Here is a 19,136-nt window from a genome sequence, read left to right on the forward strand (position 1 = left end):
TATTGTATACTATTCTATTCTGTCATGTTCTACTCTACTCACTTCTCTCTGTCCCATTCTATCCATTCTATTCTGTTCTATTCTATTATATGTCTTATTCTATTCTATTCTATTTTCTCCTCTCTTCTCTGTCATGTCTTATTCTATTCTATTCTTTTCTATTCTATTCTGTTCTATTCATTGTCCTGCCCTGCCCTGTCCTATTCTACTCTCTTCTCTCTGTCCCATTCTATCCATTCTATTCTGTTCTATTCTATTCTGTCTTATTCTATTCTATTCTATTTTCTCCTCTCTTCTCTGTCATGTCTTATTCTATTCTATTCTTTTCTATTCTATTCTATTCTGTTCTATTCATTGTCCTGCCCTGCCCTGTCCTATTCTACTCTCTTCTCTCTGTCCCATTCTATCCTGTCTATTCTATTCTGTTCTATTGTATTCTATTTTCTCCTCTCTTCTCTTTCAAGTATTCTATTCTTTTCTGTTCTATTCTATATATCTTATTCTATTCTATTTTCTCCTCTCTTCTCTGTCATGTCGTATTCTGTTTTGCCCTGCTCTGTCCTGTTCAATTCTAATCTATTCCTCCCTGTACAGTTTCAGGGCAGTAGTACAGGTCAGCTATGGAGACTCCAGGTCAAAAACGAACCAGCCGTGGAGGGGCAACCAATGTCCTGTCCCCCAACCGCATCACTCGATTGCAGGAGAAAGAGGATCTGAGCAATCTGAATGACCGTTTGGCCGTCTACATCGATAAGGTGCGCTCTCTAGAGGTGGAGAATGCAGGTTTGCGTCTACGCATCACTGAGTCGGAGACAGAGATCAGCCGAGAGCTGAGCGGCATGAAAGCGGCATACGAGGCCGAGCTGGCAGATGCCAGGAAGACTCTAGACTCCGTGGCCAAAGAACGAGCCAGACTGCAGCTGGAGCTCAGCAAGGTACGAGAGGACTACAAGGAGCTGAAGGCAAGGTATGTGTGCAGATCTTGGTCCAAGCATTCACACAGCAAACACCATGAGATAAAGATTCCCCTTATGTGATTTTTTTTTTTTAGATTTAACCAAAATTCAGGAAACGTGGAAAATTCTTGCAAATCAGTGCTACTCCAGTGAGTAAATCCGAATTTGGAGTTTTCACTGTAGGAGTCTCTCACAGTAGCAGCAATGAACATGACTCATTCCACCTAAAAATCAACAATAATTCCACCAGTTTCACTTTCTGAACAGTGCAGATCCCAGGTTAATTTTGCTGATGCATTGAACCATGGCAAAGAATAACTGTAGGTACTGGCAGATATATTAGGGCCTGCCCTCTCTTCCACTCTGACATTTCTTTTTATACACATTCAGGAGATAAGTATAACCCTATGGAGCAGAGTGGTGCCGACCCCTGGGCTCTCAGCCTAGTCCTAATCTAAATTTAGATGATCTATGATGGCACTTTGCTCCCCTGTGTGTGTGCTTATTCCTCCTGTCACTAGGGCTGACAGCTCAGTATTTTAGTCTGTTTGATACATACCCTGCATTTCCTGCAGTATTTTAATGGCATTTATAGCTATAAGCCATTAGTCCAACAGATTATAATATCGTACTGAAATAAGAGGAATAGATTATAAATGTGCAAAACTACATATTTTCAAAATCATCTGGTTCGTGGATTGTCTGAATGACTAGTTGCCAAGCTCTGTATAATAATGCTGGTTTAGGGTCAGCCAGATCAAATGCATTTCTTTGGAGGCATTCAGATGCTGAAAAGAAAAGAGCACAAGACAAGTTTTAAAAAAGCTGATTTATTTTTATTGTCTTAAACTCAATGTTCAGGCGCTGAAAAAACAGTGAGACGGCAAAGACATCTGTCTGAACGTGGACATAGACCATCAATATAAAAATACATTTAGTCCATCTGTAAATGTTTTGAAGTAATTATTAAGATAGTGGATTTGTAACAAAAGAGGCTGCATAAGCTGTGTCTCAATTCATTCTCTTTAAAGTGCTGCCACTAAAAGTATGAAAACAAAAAACAAAAAAAGAAGAAAAAAAAAAGGAAAAAAACTCACTAGTTGACCTCACTAACTGACTCTTCGGTCAACTCTTGGCCTGACCCATTCCTAGAATAGATTAAAAAAGGAAGCAATATAACATGCCCTAGACACTGATTCTGAATCAACGCACTCTCACAGAGAAATCGTATGGATTCATACAACTTTTCTAAATTTGGCTAATTCGTATGATATCATATGACTGCACTCGTATGAATTCGTTCGGCCTTCGCTACAGCCAATGATGACGCTGGACATCGTTTTCATCTAATACGCGATAATTACTTGCTTCTGTCACACACAACAGCTTCCAGTCATGTTTACACACTCTACTGATCTGTTAGGTTAAGATAAGTGGTTTGGGTAAGGGCATAATATTAATAAGCATGTCCTTGACAGCTCGCGCGCAGAACCCACGCTTACTTCCGCATTACACATCCGGGCATTTGCACGTGATGAAATCGTGTATTTTTAAAACTGAAAAATGAAATGTACTTACACTTACATCAGTTATGAATTATTTGTATTTCACCAGGCAGAAATCGTAAATTGATTGCTTAGAAAGGTAATGACACGTGCAAGCTGCACGATTTGAGGTATCATTCTGTAGCACACTAACCCTGTATGTTAGCAATGATAATATTGATGCTTGCCTTGTAAAGCACTACTAATTTGCGGAACTGGGCAAAAGTGGATGGTCTTTATTTGTGTCCCAGCAGTAGTTCTCAAATATCTTCCTGTAGATATTCATCACTTGGTGAGTTTGGAATGCAGACTGATGTGTAGACTCATTGGAGAAGAGCTGTTTGGAAGTGTTTGGTTTCCACAGCAACCATGCAGCCCTGCCAGGGTGTATGATAGGGTTCTGTCTGGACTGAGAGGTGACTCATGAGCTTTAAGTAACTCTGAGGGAAGCAGTGCTTATGCTCACGTTAACCCCTCACTTCAGGAAGAAAGGCTTATCTCCTCATTAGGCATATTTTAGTCCTATAAGTTTAATACATTAACTTCAGGTTTACATTGTTAGCAGATGCTTTCTTACTGAAGCCATTCAGAATACACACTCAAACATAAATGATCCAGTTAGAACCCAAAACGTTTTTTTTCAGCACAATGCTTAAAGAGAACCTAGAACTTTTTATTAACTTTATTCTCTAGAACTAAGAACTTTTTATTCTCTAGTTCTTTGGTACACTTGTACTTTAGTACACTTGTGCTTTAAAAAAAAAAAAAAAAAATCTGACACCAAGACAGTGATTTGAATGTATTCAAAGAATATATCCAAAGAAACTCTATAACCCTATACAGCAAAACCCGGTTCTTGATAAGAAGAGAGTTATTTGCAGAACCCGCTGTATGGTGCTGCAAAGAACCATTGAAGTGCATTTTGTTATTGGCAAATACCAGGATAAGCAGCTGAGAATGCCTAATGATTGCCAAGCTTGGCCTTATTCACCAAATTTTTTCAATTCTTAAAATTTTAAAATGTGCCCTTTGGTTTACTTCTCAGAAGAACTGAAACGTTTTAAAGCTCCTCCAAGTGTTAAAGGAACTTGTTTTAAAGTAATTATTCACAAACTTTGACTACAGTTATCGTTTAGAAATTTACAGTTGAAGTCAGAAGTTTACATACACCTTAGCCAAATACATTTAAACTCAGTTTTTCACAATTCCTGACATTTAATCGTAGAAAAGATTCCCTGTCTTAGGTCAGTTAGGATCACTACTTTATTTTAAGAATGTGAAATGTCAGAATAATAGTAGAGAGAGTGATTTATTCCAGCTTTTATTACTTTCATCACATTCCCAGTGGTTCAGAAGTTTACATACACTTTGTTAGTATTTGGTAGCATTGCCTTTAAATTGTTCAACTTGAGTCAAACATTTTGGGTAGCCTTCCACAAGCTTCTCACAATAAGTTGCTGGAATTTTGGCCCATTCCTCCAGACAGAACTGGTGTAATTGAGTCAGGTTTGTAGACCTCCTTGCTCGCACATGCTTTTTCAGTTCTGCCCACAAATTTTCTATCGGATTGAGGTCAAGGCTTTGTGATGGCCACCCAATACCTTGACTTTGTTGTCCTTAAGCCATTTTGCCACAACTTTGGAGGTATGCTTGGTGTCATTGTCCATTTGGAAGACCCATTTGCGACCGAGCTTTAACTTCCTGGCTGATGTCTTGAAATGTTGCTTCAGTATATCCACATCATTTTCCTTCCTCATGATGCCATCTATTTTGTGAAGTGCACCAGTCCCTCCTGCAGCAAAGCACCCCACAACATGATGCTGCCACCCCCATGCTTCACGGTTGGGATGGTGTTCTTAGGCTTGCAAGCCTCACCTTTTTTCCTCCAAACATAATGATGGTCATTATGGCCAAACAGTTACATTTTTGTCCCCATGTGCAATTGCAAACTGTAGTCTGACTTTCTTATGACGGTTTTGGAGCAGTGGCTTCTTTGCTGAGCAGCCTTTCAAGTTATGTCGATATAGGTCTAGTTTTACTGTGGATATAGATACTTGTCTACCTGTTTTCTCCAGCATCTTCACAAGGTCCTTTGCTGTTGTTCTGGGATTGATTTGCACTTTTCGCACCAAACTACGTTCATCTCTAGGACACAATGTGTCTCCTCCCTGAGTGGTATGATGGCTGCGTGGTCCCATGGTGTTTATACTTGCGTACTATTGTTTGTACAGATTAACGTGGTACCTTTATGCATTTGGAAATTGCTCCCAAGGATGAACCAGACTTGTGGAGTTCCACAATATTTTTTCTGAGGTCTTGGCTGGTTTCATTTGATTTTCCCATGATGTCAAGCAAAGAGACACTGAGTTTGAAGGTAGGTCTTAAAATACATCCACAAGTACACCTCCAATTGACTCCAATTAGCCAATTAGCCTATCAGAAGCTAATTGGCTAACTGCCTAAAGGCTTGACATAATTTTCTGGAATTTTCCAAGCTGCTTAAAGGCACAGTTTCCTTAGTGTATGTACATTTCTGACCCACTGGAATTGTGATGTAGTCAATTAAAAGTGAAACAATCTGTCTGTAAACAATTGTTGGAAAAATTACTCATGTCATGTACAAAGTAGATGTCCTAAACAACTTGCCAAAACTTTAGTTTGCTAATATGAAATCTGTGGAGAGGTTAAAAAATGAGTTTTAATGACTTCAACCTAAGTGTATGTAAACTTCTGACTTCAATTGTAAATGGTCAGACTGCTGAATTATTGAATTGGGTTTCAGTCTGTGTCATGTAGCAGAGATATATCCCAGCTTTGGCTGTGTGTGTATGTATGTTGTATGTGTGCATGTGTTAGTGGCTTCTGCTGGGGGCTCCAACAAGCAACATTTGGCTGTCATAAACAGACAGAAGACTCTATTCTCTCTCTCTCTCTCTCTCTCTCTCTCTCTCTCTCTCTCTCTCTCTCTCTCTCTCTCTCTCTCCTTGCTGAAAGAGCAGCATGTCATCACTTACCTTTCATTTAAAATGCTGCAAAGCCCCTGTTTGTTCATAAGGGCAATGCAGTTTAATGATACATGGTTACAATGTAGTTCCAACAGAGAAGTCAGAGGACAAGCAGATTATTTAAACCAGTTCCAGTTATAAAACAGATCCGCCTTGAACAAGACTTGATTAATTTATTTTCTGAGTAATTTGATTTGTCTGTCTTACCAAAGACCTTTTAAGGAGATCCAAAAAATGACATGAAAATTATTGGAGTTTTTTCTTCCATGGAATATAAAGGATAGATATACTGTGTAATATATATATATATATATATATATATATAAAGAGCATCCTGCCATTTTCCCAAATGTTTCTTGTTTGTTTTACATGGAAGAAAAATAATAATTTTGATCATATTTAATTATATTCAAATATAAAAACAAATATCACTTTTAAATTGTAAAATTTTATTTTATTGATATTAATCGTTAATTTTAAAAATACACTTTTCCTGTATTTAGTTACACATCTTTAAACTGTACACATGCTTCCAGGTGGAGTCCTAGTCCATATGCAGTAATTTATCTGGGCTGTATTTGGGTAGTCATGAGTACATATTTGTGAAATATTTGGAACATGATTAATCTAGTTCAAATGCACATTCTAACTTCTTGAGGAAGTCTGTTATTGACTTTTGAAAATATGCATTGATATATATAAGAGGCTGTCAGTTATTTTAATAATTAACCAGTTGTCTTGCCAACATGCTATCCACATTCCGTATCTCTGAGGTAAGAGCAGTGCATGGTGACCCTTTATGTCCTTATCTCTCTTGCTTCCAAAGTGTTAGAGCTTTAAGGGTACTCTAGTGAGGGATGCCCCTCCATTTATGTATAACAATGCTACCTCAGATATTAAGCACAATTACTGTACTGTACATACTAAGAGCTTTAGGAAATCAGACCCTTTGTTGAGAATATTTGGACTACATTGTAAAGCATTAAAGAATTCATTAATCATTGGAGTGGGCCAACTTTCATTGGTTTTGTGGACTGCATTCTTATCAATGTACATTGCTTATTGGGCAAACAGATCAAACAGAAGACAGTTGCTATTTTTCAGGCTTAGAAAAATGTTGTCCTGGACTCGTGATTCATTTCCTGCCTCCCACTCTAGCTTTAAGACTTGTTACCAGACTATAGCCCCTTTTCGCACATGTAACCAGGTAAATTGCAGGAAAATTGTTTGGTTGCCTTTACTGGAAAAGTACCACATGTGCAGTTCACACATACCATCATTATGGAAATGTATAGGTAATGATACAACTTCTCATTGAGGGAAAATTTCCAGAGCAAAATTTACCAGTATTTTCAAAAAGGTCATTTTCACACATGACCGCTAACTTGAAAAATGCATTACATTTTCTGAAAATGGCTTTATGTGTGAAAGAGGCTAATGATAATGCATCTTGAATATAGCTGTATCTTGTCTTGTTCCATTGGCAGATTTTTCTCTCGATTTAATCTACACCCACTCATTTTTGTAAGGCGTTTGCATGGAAATCTAAAGTGATTCTAAAGTGAAAGTATTTTTCTGTCATCCTCTGGCTTTACATTATCAGTGTAAACACATGGCAATGAACACTTATCATATGCTGCTAACATGTTTCCTGCAAGTCACACATGCCACATTCAACATAGATAATGCCTCTGTTGTTGTGGCATTGTTAAAATGTCTACCAATGAATGTTACACCTAATTTGTGTTATTCTTAAGGTGCCAGTTGACAATGAGAAAATCTATTTCTTACACTGTAAAAAAAAAAAAAAACAATCTGTTAAATTACGGTAAAAATACAGGTAGTTGTGGTTGCTAGAAATTAACTGTAAAAAATACGGTGACCATGTTTCAGGCATTACTGGATTGATACCTGTATATTTTACAGTTCATTACCATTTGTATTCTAAAATTTCTGTATATAAACCTAATATACTAACATTGTGGGACAATAAAAGTCTGCTTTTAACTTTAAAATGGAGCAAAATAGGAACAACAACAAAAGGCCACATCATGACTTAAAGTTCATCAAAAGTGTCCCTTCCAGGAACAATGACCGATACACATGCAGAGACAGTGCACAGTGTCACTCACACAATCATAAAACACCATCAGGGTAACACGTGACACTAAAATAATGCAATAAAAACTAGCTAAACATACAATATAACATAAAACACCCCAAACTTAAAGGAAAAGTTCACCCAAATATGAAAATTTGCTCATCATTTACTCACCTTCATGCCATCTTAGATGTGTATGACTTTCTTCTGCTTCACAAAAACGAAGATTTTTAAAATATCTCAGCTCTGTAGGTCTTCACAATACATGTGAATGGGTACCAACATTTTGAAGCTCCTAAAATAATATAAAGGCAGCATATAAGAAATCCATACGACTCCAGCGGTTAAATCCATGTCTTCAGGAGCGATATGAAAGGTATGGGTGAGAAACTGATCAAGCCCTTTTTACTGTCATGCTGCGTCCAAAACCTCGTATTATCTCAGTATGTACTGTATTTCATGAAAGGCGCACTTTTCGGCCGGTAAAACAGTACGTTCTTTTAGGTATGCATGTGAGTAGTATGAATAGATTTTGGACATACTTCATCTGGGGACGTGGGCATTGTCTCATGACCCAAATATGACGTAAGAACAACAACCGGTCTGCTCTGGTTTTGTTTAATATAAATATTAATATGTAGCACTTACATTTGAGAAAAGCCATCGAACCCATGATTGACAGCCGTTCCTTTAAATCCAGTGTTTTGAACGTGACATTGTCTCAGCTCCCAAGGGATTATGGGATCGTAAAGTGTCCAGTCAATCCGCATCTCAGAATCTCACCGATATAGTTGATCATCCAGGTATTTCTCACTTACTGCTTCATGAATACTGTGGATTCGGACATACTACTCCATTGGCACACTGTTTTTGGCATACTATATAGTAGGGAAGTATGGATATTCGGAAGCAGCGTCAATCTTCATTTTCACTTTCAGTTTTACATTCTTCTTGTGTTTTTTGGTGATACCAATTTACTTGTGTTGTGAGGACACAGTGCGGAGATATTCTTCTAAAAATCTTTGTTTGTGTTCAGCAGAAGTAAGAATCTGGGGTGGCATGAGGGTGAGTAAATGATGAGAGAATTATCTCTTTAATTGATATCAAAAATAAGAAGAAACATAACTATTTCCAAAAAATATAATGAAATTGGATGGGTTACGCAGGAACTTCTGGGAACGCCCGATTATTGCTTTTCACCATAATTTTTAGAATAGTTTACCGTAAAAGTACATGTATTCTGTAGTTAAACATAATATATATATATTGCTACTTAATTATACACTAAAATCATACTATTTAACATCTAAAAAACTTTTTTTTTCTTGTTAAATATATTATAATTTTTTACCCTATATGTTAAATTTGTTAACCAATTAACTTTTTTTTTATTATTGTAACAATTCAAAGATGGCAAAGGAGGAAGCTGGACAAACATGTAGACATTTAATAAACACTTTTCAGTGTGTAACATTACAAAAACACACACTGCTTTTCTGCCAGCTATGTATGAACATAAAGAGACACACACACACACTCACACACACACACACACACACACACCACACACACACACACACACACACAGACCTTCGTACTCTCTCTCACCTGCTGCTGTCTCCTCTTCTTAAATGCTCCCGCCCCTCACTGGAACGCGAGACCGGTGTGGCACACTTGTGGAAGTCATTCACCACTTATCTTCCCAGCCTCGCTCTTCCCAGACACCACTCGGCCCCCGTCCTGCTCACCACAATTATTATTTTAGCAATACATTTAAATTTAAATGACAATTTATTTAATTTACAGTGAACTGCTCTCTTTATAGTAGTTAATGATTAGTTCTAGACTGTCCTGCCTGAAAGGAATAAAACAAGACTTTGTCCCTTCCATTCTTTGAACTTTCTCACACTCTCATATCAACTTTAACAAGCACCTGATTGTTGAAAAGGCTTAAAGAAGATTTAATAGCATTACGTTCACCACACCAACTGCATCTGAATAGACAGCCTTCTCTCCTTTCTCACTGAAGGAGTGTTTACAAGGGAGCAGCCCCATTCACTCTCTGACTCTCCCTCTCCGTCCCTTTCTTCTCTTGGTGTGATCCCTGCCTTAGGACAGTTCTGTTTTCTAAGCTTTATATCCTCATGACCTCACCGAAGATCAACTGTCCTAAACACCTCATATTAAATAGGAGAGTTCTGTATGGATGTCTTCTCTTTCATTACGTAAAGGGGTCATGACATGAGGAATACAATTTTTCTAGATCTTTGGAAATATAAGAGGACATTGTACTGCAAAAAAAATAAATAAAAAAAAATAATTGTTTCAGACCTCAACTTCCTCCTCAATGGAAAAAGAGCTTTTGTTGAAACTAAGCTGTCAAAATGACTCATTCTTTACTTCCTCCACATTGTGATGTCACACTGTGGTAAACATTTGCATCTGACCTCCTCCACAACAAATCATCAACGGCTAATTTACTTCATCATTTCTGTTGCCTGCACAGTAGCAGTGAGCAGTGAGATGGCAAGTAGAGAGAGCAGGTCAGTCAAGAGCAGCGAGCCAATCATAACAGTGGGTGTTTACTGTCAAGTCTTAAAGGAGAATTAGCACCAAAACAGAGCATTTCTGACAGAGGGTCAATACAATACAATACTGTACAATAGTATTGTGTATATGGCATTAAGGGTCATTCCAAATTCATCCTGATAGCTCTGGGTCAGCAATTATTAAAGCAATAATCCACAACATGCACTTTACACTCATTTCAGCATGGGTAAGGGACATTCTTATGCACAACGTGAAGCTTGCTTGCCCTTGGTAAAATTACTGTAACGCATAGACTCAAGTAACATATTACTGTTATGAAACAGCGGCAACAGCAAAATGCTAAAAGATACCAATGTTCAATAAACAGTTGCATTTATTATCAATAATTATTGGAATGAACAACTCTTCCACCAAGTAATAGACAGGTAGTTCATTAATTAAACTGTAGGCTGTTTGCTGTTGCCAAAGCAATGTGGCATCCTCTTAACATGTAATTCATTAATAGTCATTTTACAACAGCTTCGATCATGGCTTGTACAGTCGGAATTTAGAGGCAGAACTTTTGTTTTATAAAAATTAGGGCTGTCAATCGATTAAAATTGTTTAATAGAATTAATTACTTGACATGCAGATTAATCGAATTAATTGCAATTAATCGCATATGTCATTATTTGCTGAGAAAGGCCCAAAATAAAGATAATTTATATAAATAATACCTTTTACTTCAAATATAATAAATGTATTATACGGAATTGAAATTCAGTTTGAAATAAATTGCATTATGGTGGCAGATAAATAAAGCATTGATTAGACAATACAAAAAGTGGATTAAGAACTCAATATATTGTTTGTTTTATTCTCATGTCATTGAACAAGCCTACAGTTGACAGCAATGTGTTTTGCATTGAGTTTGTCAATGTGTCCAGTTCTCACAGTATGCGTTCTTGCGTTCCGTCTGCGCTATTTTCAATGGTCGCTCTATGTACATGTGCCTGCATCAGAAGGATGCGTTTGGAGCATCTCACTGGTATCTAGTGTCATAAACACCACATTTTTAGGATGCTGTGTCAAGATTAAAGTAGTGGAAACTTTGAAAATTGCGTCTCAAGATTCCTTTATTCTGTTGTGCTTCGCCCATCTGTTGTGCTTCTAAGTGAGCGGTTCTCTGTGGTTGCGCTGCTTATGTGGTTTGTTGAGGCGTTCTGCCACCTATTGACGTGGCTTGTAAAAACAGATGTACTTCAGCTTGAATTGCTCCTATGGTAGGAAAATCCATACTTTTATTACAGAGTTTTTTTAACGTGTTATTTTCTGTATAATTAATCACAATTAACGGGTTAAATTGACAGCCCTAATAAAAATATTTTTAAAATGATGAGCAAATGAATTGCCCAGACATGCATACATATTTGGTTAGATACACACCCATTTCTTTTTGCTTTTTCTGCTCCATATAAAGTATTTTTATTCTTAGGTACAAAGGTACAATGTACACATACCGTTTGGATGTGGTTGAATTTGGAAAGGCTGTGGACTGACTGACTCATTTGGTCACTTATGTAACTGCCATCCAAGGTTTCTTGAGATCAATTGTGTTTTTTATTTGCTAGTAATTTGTTGAGTATTCAGAGTTAACCTGTGAACAGAGTTGCATAGCAAAGATCTTCCCTTATCTTTGAATTCTGTGTAAAGCAACTCAGTGTAGTTCCAATATGACACCAAACTCAATAGTACCATAAAACCAACCCATTTCGTGTTAAAAATACAATAATAATAATAAAAATATATATATATATATATATATATATATATAAAGTTACGCATCTTTCATTAATTAGATAAAAGATGGTTTCATACTTTTAACAGTTTGAATTCTTATCAAAAAAAGTTTACAAACAGGGGCCATATTACAGAAACTTCAGCCTCAGTCACTATTCACTTTAACTGCATATTTTGTTTTCCATGTAAAGACAGTGAATGGTGATTAAGGCTGTCAATCCATTTTGTTTTGTGTTCCACGGAAGAAAGAAACAACAAGAGTGTGAGATGTTCATATTTCAGTGAACTATTTCTTTAAGACTTATGTTAAGATCTGACAAGTGAAAATTAGGATTTAAACAGACAACATACAGTAGTATTCTATAGCTAGGATGTTTCTGCAATACAGCCCCAGGCAGGTTTATTACATATAAAGGTGCTGAAAATCTGGTAGCATTAAAAAAGAAACAGAAAAAAAAACATTATATATATATATATATATATATATATATATATATATATATATATATATATATATACATATACAGTATATGTAGTTGGTAGTCACTAACTGGTAGTTTGTTGTTTGCCAGTTGTTGATTTTCTGAACTGTTCAATGAATCAATGTGATTATGAAAGAGAGAGGAATCATCACGTGGCAGTGCCATGTGGCTCAGGACAGAGCTGATGTTTGCCCTTTGCCAGATCCAAACCACTCATAAAGAGAAAAAACTGCAGAGTAGTACACACACACACACACACACACACACACACACACACACACACACATGTTGGTATGGCTATCCTTATGAGAAATCTCCATAGACATAATGATTTTTATACTGTATGAACTATAGATTCTATCCCTTAACCCTACCCCTAAACCTAACCCGCACAAAAAACTTTCTGCATTTTTATATTTTTAAAAAAACCTAGTTTAGTATGTTTATTTTTTAAGCAATTTTGACCCATTCTTAACCAGAGACAGCTGCATACAGGCAAACATTATATTTGGATGGCCGGAGATGACATATTATGCCCCTTTTTACACAATATAAGTCTCAGGTTTCCCCAGAATGTGTCTGTCAAATTTCAGCTCAAAATAACTCACAGATCATTTATTTATGCCTTTATACCCCTGTTCCAAACGGGCTGTTTTAGTGTCTGTAGCTTTCAATGCAAAGGAGCTGGAAGTGGGCTGTGCCTTCCTGCTGGTGCCATGGATACCCCGGCGACAACAATGCAGGAGAAATTAAACAATTAAACATAAACAAAAATTATAAATAACACAGAGAACACATTAAGTCAAATCTTACTGTATTGTGCATAACAAATGTCGAGTTATGAAATATGAAAAACAGCTATAGTTGTCAAAAATACCGTTTCATAATAATTTTTGAAATAATGGTTCATAACGGTTTTATTACACAGAAAATCTTCATTGCATGACCACTCAAGGGGGACTGTGGAGGACGCCAATCAGTTTATATTGTAACCGAAACAGAGCAACAGCTTCATTGTTATGGAATAAGGTATTTAGGGACTAGTTGCTACGTTACACACAGCACAATGTTTTCACAGCAGGCGTTTTTCGCGCAACATGCAAACAAGCAAATTCAGAAAGCCAAATTGCAAACATTTAAAAAGTATAAAGTGCGAAACTTACGACTTGCAAATCTGAAGTTGTGTCTTGGAGAGTTTGTATTGATCCATCCTTGATCATTAACTTTGAAGCAAATCCAGCCTTGTGTTGATCATTGTTGATGAAGCAGTCTGAGTTAGCACAAGCGGCTCTAGCGAGGAGATAAATATGGCGGACTGTGCGCTGCTTACTTTAATGAGTGCAGATCTAAGCTACTTGGGCAGATCTCTTCACCAGCCGTGGGTGGTACCTTTCCCCTTTTGGCGTCATAAGGGGCTGCAAACCTGAACGGCTTGTTTTATTGATGGGGAAAGGAAAGAAACGAGGGGATGGTCTTTTACCATATTTTGTGGTTGTCTACACACACTGGTGACACATAATTAAGTTAAAAAAAAATTTAAAAGTGGATTTTGCATAATATGTCCCCTGTAAAGGACTATGTTTATGTTTATTTCATGGCAATGTCAGTGGAAAACTATTTATATTGTAAGGCCGGAGATCCTCTGATGCATTATGAGATTGGACTGGGCTTGTATAAAGAAAGGGAGGAGTAAGAGAGGGAGAGTTATGGTAATTGGGGCTGTTCTGGTGGAGTGTACAGGCATAAGGGAGAGAGTGAGTCACCATCCATGGCTCCTAAATGCAGAGCTGCCACGCTGGCAGGGCTTCTCTCTGTCCTCCCTGTTAAAGACCCTGAAACAAAACTGTCTTTATTAATACATATTGCACTGGTAGAATAGAAGTAGGTATTTATGTCCTCTTTACACTTAGTCACTTTATGTGTCTTGATCGATGGGATTGCTGATTGAGTATGCACATCCAATTTACACCTGGCTTAAGGATATAAATCTGATCTACTATTCCTGTGCTGTGTGCAAATATATCAGAGTTCACTTACTTGGTCATGCTAATGGGCAATTTTCCTGCAATAGATGTGGTTCATAAAAATTGAAAACAGGATGGAGCTAAAAGTGCTTAAATGATTGTGGTAAAAAAAAAAAAAGGCAACAGCCGGTATGTGCCACGTTATCTTTGTTGTCTTTGGGCTGCCACACTTCTAAAGAATCACCTAAGAATCCCTACTCGAGGCTGTTTACATTATAATAGACATTAAAACCAGCTGTCTGGTTTGGCACACGTCTTGCTATTAGTTTGACTAGACTGAAGAATAAAATATATTATATAACACTTCTTTCACTCTGAGGGTAAATGCTTTTTGCATATGGCCTGTGCCAATGAATCAAAGATTGAGAATAATACGTCTTTTGTTTTCAGTGCTTCAGTCATGGATCGGGAATACGCCCTGATTATAGGGCCACACCCTTGATCCACCAATAAGATTTGGAAGAACAATTTTATGGCACTGCCTTCACTCATATCTGTTCACCTGGAACAGATAGTTGGTTAGTGGTATTGCTTGCACACAGAAAAGATTTGGACATGGTGATTTATCTTGCTAATTTATCTTTTTTTTATTGTTCATGAAACCAACGACATATTAGATAAGCACAGCCATAATCTTTTTACACTGTAAGACTAAAACGGCTGTGATGTATTTGATATGATTAGATTTTAAAATAGCACAGCCATCTCAAACAAAATGTTGCCTATGGGAGGCAATTTCTTGTTCCTCAGTTTAAAAAACAACATCAAAAATGTGTGTTTAGTCATTATTATAATACATTTTTTTATGTCATGTTTAGTCGTCTTTCCCAGTTGCACAGCTGCTGTGTGTAAACATTCCAAACAAGATTTTTGTCTGTTGGAGATTTTGACTTTATTTTCAGATTTTTAACCCATTGATGTGTTATAGCCGGCTAATTGTGGCTCTGCCATGGTCTTTTTGGATCTATTTGCAGTCTGTGTTTATATTAAGAGAAAATTATATGACTCTCTTACCATAATTTTCCTTTTGACCATACGTTTTTCCTTCAGCATGTTCCACTCGGCCTCCATGGAGATTTCATGGAGGCTCTGTAGTCGTTGAGAGTGAGTCAGAATCGGCTAAACAATTAAAAGGGAAATGTTTATTTTCTGTCCGGTAGGAAAATGGGGAACCCCTATATGAGAAGTTTCTGCTTTAAGATTGACTCACATGTGTGCTCCACCCATGAAGACACAGTGGAAAGTAGACATTTCGGTCACTTTTACATCAAAAGCAGTGAATTGGTGTGTTGTGGAGCTGGCTTGGAGTTTGATTATGTGGAGTTATAAGATTTGTGTTTTAACGCTGTAATTCAATTCCGTAAACTGGAACAATCAGACATACAGAGAACAAATTTCCCTGTAATTTGTGAAGGATGTTCCCATACACCTATCAACATGATGAAACAAAAAAGCAATGAACAAATAATTTGTGGTGTTTGCTAAGCTAAGCATCACTGTTACTGCTGCTAATAATTGTTAGGGATTTGAACAGTTGTGCTATGGACGATGAATCGATGATACCTCAAATTAATGGCTTATTGAAGAGAGGTGTTATTACTTTTCTCTGTGGATTTAAATTGATAAAATGGGCGAAAAAAAATCACATTAGCCGAAGGAGGGATCCAATACATAATTATGGTCTGGAATATCATATAAAATTGGATGTGGACTATTTAGACTTGATTAGTAACCACCTTGCAAATACCTAGAACACTTCAGTAGCATTCACTTTGCATGTAACAACTACTCAGAACACCTTAGCAACTGAATAAGAGCAGCCTGACAACCGCCCACAACACCCTAGTGTTCTTCAGATGAAAATCTATGCTGCGTCTGAATATCCATACTTCCCTACTATATAGTATGCCAAAAACAGTGTGCCAATGGAGTAGTATGTCCGAATCCACAGTATTCATGAAGCAGTAAGCGAGAAGTACCCGGATGGCCTACTATTTCCGGTGAGATTCTGAAGTGTGGATCGACTGGACACTTTACGATCCCATAATCCCTCGGGAGCTGAGACAATGTCAAAACACTGGATTTAAAGGAATGGCTGTCAATCACGAGTCGGATGGCTCTTCTCAACTGTACAGTGCATCCGGAAAGTATTCACAGCGCTTCACTTTTTCCACATTTTGTTATGCTACAGCCTTATTCCAAAATGGATTAAATTCATTATTTTCCTCAAAATTCTACAAACAATACCCCATAATGACAATGTGAAAGAAGTTTGTTTGAAATCTTTGCGAATTTATTAAAAATAAAAAACGGGGAAAAAAAATCACGTACATAAGTATTCAAGTGAAGCACTGTGAATACTTTTCGGATGCACTGTAAGTGCTATATATACCAGCATAATTGTTCCCTGTGCTTAAATGGTGCTTGTTTAATAAAACCAGAGTGGATGGTTTTCGCGGTTGTTGTTCTTGCATCATATATTCGGGTCACGAGACAATGCCCACGTACCCGGATGAAGTATGTCCGAAATCTGTTCATACTACTCGCATGCAAACCTAAAAGAACGTACTGTTTTGCCGGCAGATATGTACATCCTTCATCAAATACAGTACATACTGTGACACAGCACTAGTTCTTAAAAATGTAGTTCAGTATTAGGTCAGATTTGAATGTGGCATTATCTTTTTAATTTAGAGAACAAATTACTGGTAGTGTTAAACAAATTACCCAACAAATTTCATTCTTGGGGCAATAAACACACATGGACTGAAATTTGCCTGTTATAAAATCATAAAACAGTCACAAAACTTTGAGTAAAGATACAACAGATATGCTACTTTTTTATTAAAATATAGCATATTGTTCTTGCTTGAGCTAAAAAAGTGTCAAGGTTTGGATTTGATCTCAAATAAAAGAGATAGTGTGAGAGAGAGAGAGAGAGAGAGAAAAAGAGAGAGAGAGAGAGACAGACACACCACTATGAGGCAGAACTATGATAGAAAGAGGAAAGGGGATATGATTTGACAAGCTTCTTTGTATCAGATTGCTGGAGTGTCATATGCTAAATTGAATGGTTCACTGTGTGCTTTTTATGTTTTTACAAAGTGCTTTGAAGAATGCCTACGGACATATTTTCCTCACAAAACCTCTAGCTGTTGCGGGAGACTACTGTTTTTCTGTCTGTTTTATGGTAGGCCTACTGTTTGTGAGAAGCGTCAAGCTACAGTAATCGCTGTAAATACAAGGTTAGAGAGACAGTGCAATGACCAAAATTCAGAGAATGCACTCATAAACTACACATTTTTAGTCTGTACAGGTGATTGGTTTGCTAGTCCTGAGGGCATGAGTATGTGTACAAGGCGAAAGATGGGCTTGGGAATGTGGTTTTGGAATCGTAAGTCGGTAGTTGATGCCTAACGTCCATTGAACTTTTTTAAAATCAGCATAATATTTTTAGTAAGAATTTTATGAACATAAAAGGGAAAGTAGGTTTTTTGAGGTGCTGTGATTGGTACTAGTGGTACTAGTCCTGCGGTTTTACAAGTATGTTTTTAGATGTACAGTATTCCATTTATTCTCTCAAATAAGATAATGTCGTTAAAGCTACATGCATAATAATTATACAATTACTGTTTGAAATCGTTTTTGAAGGAGTATAGCAAGTACATAATGGCCAATCAGTTATGAATGGCTATCAGTTTTTTTTAGCATTTAAAATTCTGTGGGAAAATGTGTATCCGCTTTTGACTTTTACGATTTCAAATGGAGGGATTTGACTGCAGAAGGTTTTGGCTACACTTAGTTTACAGCTGTGGTTGTTGGGGAAATCCCATTCTTGGTCATTTTTCCATTCTTAGTTGACTTTCTCTCAAAGATGGCAGCTAAATCCATATTTCCACCTTTAGTTATGAGACCAAGTCACTTTGCCATGGTAACCCTTCAGCAAACATTTTAGAGGGCTTTTTGTGGGTTTCATTTTCATCACAAAAGTAGACAAAGATAGCTGTGATTCAAAGAGGAGCTGGAGGCTGACTTGATGCATTCTTTTCCTCCTCTCTCTCTCCCTCACCAGCTCTTATTGTGCCTGAAATGTTTCCATTGGTTTCAAGATGCCAAGCCTCCCCCTTTCACATACACACACATTCAACCCTGCACAAAAACTATACACTTTTAATGAAAACTTATTGGAATTGATGCTTTTATTGAAGAGCTCTTAGTAAAAAGTCAGAAATATTAGCTGCTGTATAATAGACTTTTATTTTCCAGTTGTATTTTAGTAATACAAATCAGTGCTACTTAACTGATTTTGCTCCAGGACCCAGATTTTACATTTGACATTAATTTGCACTGAACACAATACTAAACTCATAACCCAGTTGTCTGGGTCGTGTTTTCATTTACCTTGCACTAGTTTTGGTCATGGTTTTCGAGAATGAGTGCATGTCATGCAGCCTCTCCATGACCTACCGAATGACTGAGTAATTTGCGCCACCATATTATAGTATTTGATTGGACGCACATCCGTTGATGAACAGCAAAAGAAATTGGAAGCGTTTTTTTCCTCACTTTAAATTTGCCTATCTATACTCAATAATATAGTAAAGTTGGATTATATTATTTGAATCTAGTGTTGTTTTTTTCCTTCCTGTTCATGACCATATCAGAACATACTGACCCACATTGATACGGCTGAGA

General features: G+C 37.1%; 1 protein-coding gene across 1 annotated transcript in view; it reads left to right on the forward strand.

Moving 5' to 3' along the window:
* Positions 1–19,136, forward strand: part of LOC127452598 (lamin-A-like) — a 36,023-nt gene that overhangs the window by 808 nt on the left and 16,079 nt on the right. The window contains exon 2 of the mRNA XM_051718189.1: positions 595–967. Within this exon, the coding sequence (XP_051574149.1) occupies positions 621–967 (347 nt within the window). The 5' untranslated portion in view covers positions 595–620. The remainder of the gene's footprint in view (positions 1–594; positions 968–19,136) is intronic.

This window comes from Myxocyprinus asiaticus, chromosome 15 (genome assembly GCF_019703515.2).
Source record: "Myxocyprinus asiaticus isolate MX2 ecotype Aquarium Trade chromosome 15, UBuf_Myxa_2, whole genome shotgun sequence".
NCBI classification, from domain to species: Eukaryota; Metazoa; Chordata; class Actinopteri; order Cypriniformes; family Catostomidae; genus Myxocyprinus; species Myxocyprinus asiaticus.